The following is a 5,535-nucleotide window of genomic DNA, read 5'->3' on the forward strand; positions in this document are numbered from 1 at the left end:
CTGGTGCAAATGAGAGAAGCTGGAAAATTGCTTTAAATGTTGTCCAGATGCCACCTTTTTTTCTCCTTTCTTGATTTCTTACCTCCTTCTCTTCTCCTCTTCCTCCTTCCTGCTCCTTTCCATGCCCCCTAGATTTGCTTGCATCAGTTGGAATGGTACTTTTGGCTCTCATAACCAAGAACCATGAGTAATACAGGAGTCATCAACACTCTTTACACTCTTTAGCAGTTGGAGACCTAACCAGATGCCCGGGCACTAGGGACACAAAGTGGAATAAAGTTGAATGAGAAGTGGACTGTGTCTTGGAGAAGCCCTCAGCATTGTGAATCATGGACATTGTACAGTGTGACACGTGCCACACTCACAGTGTATATAGAGTGTGATGTGGAGAAAGGGTCCTCATTTGGACTGAGGGGTTAGTGAAGGCTTCCAGAAGCTGAGTAGGAACTAGAAGGAAGGACGTTTCAGGCAGAAGGAATAACCGAATAAAGACAAAGGAGTGTCAGATGGCACATTATCCTTCATTCTGGAGGCTCCAAGTAGTTTGATATGGCTGGGACGGAAGGTGCCTTTAGAAATGTGAAGGCAGATGGTGCCGAGGGTAGGAAGACATCAGACCATGGGGGACCTTTGTCCTTCAGGTATAAAATCATTTAAAGATTTAAGTGGGGGAAAACGTGGTCACATTTGTTACTAAGATGATCACTTTGGCTGCAGTGTGGAGGATGGATTGAGAAAAAGCAATTATTACCTTACCATAGGATCATGAGAATCTTTCTTCAATAAATGCGAGAAAGGGCACTCTGTTTTTCATGATATTCTGATTGCCAGCATCTTGACAGAAGGGCTATGGCAAAACCGAGAAAACACTATGAACATTAGGCAAAAAAGCAAAACAAAACAAAAGAAAACAAAGATCTCTTTAGCCCCAACAGTGCTAATTTTTGCATACCCAGCAATTACTTTTCTAATGAAAGTCATTGCTGCCAAAATCAATCAGTATAAATGTTGGAGACTCCTTTCTCCTTCCATGAAAAGCTTTTACTATTTCGTTTCACTAAAGCTTAAAGAGAACTCGGTGTTTATGGTTCATTCTAGAGCGATCCACCACAGGCATGCTTTAGGATGATGGTCAGGGAAACTGTCATTTAATCTCAAGGAAGCTGTCATTTGATTCCATTCAAAACTAGGCAGTACACATCAGCAGGCAATATAGTCTGATGCTGTGGCCTACTTTGTTGGCTGAAGCCTTCCACTGTCCTGGGAGGGAACTTATTTTTCTTTCCTTTCATCTCTTATACACATACATGGAATATAAACGTTGGTCACTCTAGAAAACACATGGATAGTCCTAGAGCAAAATGGGTTTCAAGGTTATTTAATTTATGCCTCTTAAAACCTCAAACACTTTCCTCCCAGTAAAATTTCATGCAGTATACAGAACTTTTATTAAAAAAAATTATTCATCTCCTCCTTACTTCTCTTTATCACCTACTTTTTTCTTTCTTTTCTTTTTTCTTTTTTGGATGGTGACAGGGGTCTTGCTATGTTGCCCAGGCTGGTCTCAAACTCCTATCCTCGATTGTTCCTCCCGTTTTGGCCTCCCAAAGTGCTGGGGTTACAGGTGTGAACCACTATTTACAAAGTTTCACACTCCCTTAGGGAATCCACTGGGAACACATCTTTACAGTGTCCGTGGAAAAGGTTATGTGATTTAAGAAACACTTGTGATACAAGAAACATTTAATATCTAGGAATTTGTTGACTTTTTAGGATCTTTGGATGAATGGGTTTTTAATTTTATCCAGCTTATTTAGAAGAAATTGCCATGCTTGCTTTAAAAGGGTTTCTTTTCGGATCCCAACGTCGCCGAGCGTCGCGCTCCGCCCCCGCCCGGGGGTCGGTCACGGTCTGCGCCTGCGCAGGCCCCGGTTTGCCCGCCATTCTGCGGGACGCTGGCTGCGATGGGTTGGGGAAATGGACGCCTGGAGAACGGAAATCCAGTTATCAAAATGGACTCGAGAAGAGAGAACCTAACGGAAGAATAACAATGGAAGAAATTGGGAACATTATCACAAAGCTATCAACCTGCCAAATTCCAGGCTCAGATGATGTCACAAGTTAAAAAAAGTCCTTCATGAAAAAGATCTTAAGCAACGTGATGGATTCAGAAGCTCATGAAAAGAGGCCACCAGTACTTACATCTTCAAAACAAGATATATCACCTCATATTACAAATGATGGTGAAATGAAGCATTACTTGTGTGGCTGCTGCGCAGCCTTCAACAACGTCGCAATCACATATCCCATTCAGAAGGTCCTCTTTCGACAACAGCTGTATGGCATCCAAACCCGGGATGCAATACTTCAGTTGAGAAGGGATGGATTTCGAAATTTGTATCGTGGAATCCTTCCCCCATTGATGCAGAAGACAACTACACTTTCACTTATGTTTGGTCTGTATGAGGATTTATCCTGCCTTCTCCACAAGCATGTCAGTGCTCCAGAGTTTGCAACCCGTAGTGTGGCGGCAGTGCTTGCAGGGACAACAGAAGCAATTTTCACTCCACTGGAAAGAGTTCAGACATTGCTTCAAGACCACAAGCATCATGACAAATTTACCAACACTTATCAGGCTTTCAAGGCCCTGAAATGTTATGGAATTGGAGAGTATTATCGAGGCTTGGTGCCCATTCTTTTCCGGAATGGACTCAGCAATGTCTTGTTTTTTGGCCTTCGAGGTCCCATTAAGGAGCATCTGCCTACCGCAACGACTCCCAGTGCTCATTTTGTCAGTGATTTTATCAGTGGAGGTCTATTGGGTGCCATGTTGGGATTCTTGATTTTTCCAATTAATGTTGTAAAAACTCGCATACAGTCTCAGATTGGTGGGGAATTTCAGTCTTTCCCCAAGGTTTTCCAAAAAATCTGGCTGGAACGGGACAGAAAACTGATAAATCTTTTCAGAGGTGCTCATCTGAATTACCATCGGTCCATTATCTCTTGGGGCATAATCAATGCAACTTACGAGTTCTTGTTAAAGGTTATATGAAAAAACCCATCAGTTAAGTGCCGTTTATCAACTGAATAGACCTTCTAAGAAGAATGCAGTTTGGCCTCTTTCTTAACTGGCCAAACACAAGTTGGTGTCATAACTCCGGGCCACAGTGAGTTATGGGCAAAGCTGTTTTCCTTAAGCATCAACAAAACAGAATAAAATGTTCCAATAGGAAAATATAAGGGTTTTATTTGTTTGTTTTGTTTTTTATCATTACCTAACAGCTTTAGGCTAATTGCCTGGTAAATAGCTGTCCATCTGATGGCCTTTGACAGGGAACCTAATCCCCAAGATAGGATTCTTTTTCTCAAACCAGTCTTGAACTCCTGCGTTGAGACATAAGTGGCTGTGACCGGCCGGAAAGACGGTCCTCAGGGGCCAGGGGCTCCTCAGGCTTCCTTTGTGACTCCATTGCTTGCTTCTCTGCCCTCAGGAGCAGCTGCAGAGGATAGTTTTCATTAAGCTCAAGCATATGACAAAGGGGCAGAACAGAGAAGAAAAACAGCTTAATAGGTATAGGCTTTTCATGATAAATTGCCTGTATTAGTTTTGAAACTAAGCACCTATCAGATAGTCATTATACTATTTCTATTTAGATATGGTAGATCAAGGAGCTCTGAAAGTTCCCATTTTGTTTTCTAGGTTTGAAAGTTTTCTGTTTGATTCTGACTGTGACCTTCAACCCTTACAAAATATTCTTATGTTAATTCCACTTATTTCATTGCCGAAAGATGAAGGGACTTAAATGTTGTTATAGGTGTTCCATGCTGTTAAGAAGTTTGCATATTGTGTATAGATCAAATTCTGTTTAGCTTAGTTTCTTTGAATTATTGATGCCATCTCAGCAAAGGTCTGTGGTTATTTTTCCTGTGCAGTAGGAGTTGGTCATATTCAAGCATCCTGTTCTCTTAAAACTCTCCTTTTAAAAAATAAACACTTTCATAACATTTTGTTTTGGCGGTCTACTAATGCAATCCCACTTTTCCCCCTAGTTTCTAAATGTTACAGAGTGGAGGGGAAAAGACTCAGGATGGGTTTCACCTCACAGTGTTCGCTGTCTTTTATTTTACTCCTGGAAATAGAGACTCCATTAGGATTTGGATATTTTGGGAACCCAGTTTACCACTGTGTCAGTAAAACAGTAAGATAGTTTGAGAGCGTATGATCTAAATAAAGACATTTGAAGGGTTAGTTTGAATTCTAAAAGTAGGTAATAGCCAAATAGCATCCTCATCCCTTAACAGACGAAAACTTCTTTGTCAAAGGAATTAGAAAATGTGAAAATATTTTTTCCAGACGAAACTCATGCCACTTCCAATTGACTAATGAAATATAAGAGACAGATTGAAAAAGTGGATTATGAATCTTAAAACCCTTTCTGTAAATATTATGTAGCTAAAGATTATTTCCAGCATCTGACATGACGGTAGGTTTCTTGTTAACCAGTTTTTCTTCTTTCTGGGTAATTGCATGTGAATATGTGCACATACTGACCAAAATAAAGGCCTTGACTTCGTAGTTTACTGAAAGTTCCTGGGCAAATAGTCCATAAAAGCTGTTTACCTCTGAATGCATGGTGGCTGGTTAAATACAGTGAACATCCTTTTTCCAGCTGTAAAGGATGAAGCGTATTAAGCATTAGCCAGACATTAATAAAGCTAAATAGCCATACAGCAGCAGCTCTGTCTGACAATGTTGTGCTGGATATTACAGTTTATTTTCAAGGTGCAGATGTAAAGATTTTAAAAAGTAATAATTTGTCACCAAATAAATATGAGTAGCATCCTTTGGCCTATTAAATAGAGTCAGGATTTGAAGGGAATTGAGTTTGAGAAATGAATAAATAAAGGCACCTTGGTGCCTGACACCCTCATTCATGTGTGTGACTTTGAGCACTCACAGGCACTTCTAGCTACTCAGCCCAGGGCAGGTGGGTTAGCCTGGGGTTATACCTTGGCCCTGGAAATAGACACCATTGGGCCTTTGGTTTTGTTAGGCTTCCTTTTGTCTTTACACTCCATACAGGTGGTAGAAATCTGAGTTCTAAAGCGCTTTTGTGAAATATAAGCTAAGTGAGAATTCTAAGTAAAATGCTTTGGTTTCTGCTGTCTCAAATAAGTGGCGTTTAAAACAATTATTAATAAATATTTTTAATGGTTTTAACTCAGCATTTTAAAAAAAATTTCTTTGTCACTCTTTACAGCTTTTGAAGACCAAACTGCAAATACATTACCAGGGATGATTTTATGTTGTCCTATAGACTTCTTAAATTTGACAAAAAAATTAGCAGGACTTGTAACCAACAGCTTTGTCTGAACTTGAAGTCAAAATGTGTTGTTAATAAGAGATGCTAACTATTGCTTTTACCTTCAGTGTGAACTAGTGTGGTAATAACTTTGAAAAGGCACGCTGGGCACGGTGGCTCATGCCTGTAATCCCAGCACTTTGGGAGGCCGAGGCTGGCAGATCACTTGAGC

The 5,535-nt window shown here is 40.4% G+C and overlaps 1 protein-coding gene across 1 annotated transcript; it reads left to right on the forward strand.

Annotated features, from left to right (window-relative positions):
• The first annotated feature begins 1,914 nt into the window (after window positions 1-1,914).
• Window positions 1,915-5,221, forward strand: SLC25A52 (solute carrier family 25 member 52). The gene has a single exon (XM_050768277.1). The coding sequence runs from the start codon at window positions 2,138-2,140 to the stop codon at window positions 3,050-3,052; it is 915 nt and encodes a 304-aa protein (XP_050624234.1). The 5' UTR covers window positions 1,915-2,137; the 3' UTR covers window positions 3,053-5,221.
• The last annotated feature ends 314 nt before the right edge of the window (window positions 5,222-5,535 follow it).

This window comes from Macaca thibetana, chromosome 18 (assembly GCF_024542745.1).
Source record: "Macaca thibetana thibetana isolate TM-01 chromosome 18, ASM2454274v1, whole genome shotgun sequence".
Classification (NCBI taxonomy): domain Eukaryota; kingdom Metazoa; phylum Chordata; class Mammalia; order Primates; family Cercopithecidae; genus Macaca; species Macaca thibetana.

Bases quoted from the DNA above. Each gene is read 5' to 3' on its own strand.
- SLC25A52 (XM_050768277.1), top strand. From the start codon at position 2,138: ATGAAAAAGATCTTAAGCAACGTGATGGATTCAGAAGCTCATGAAAAG.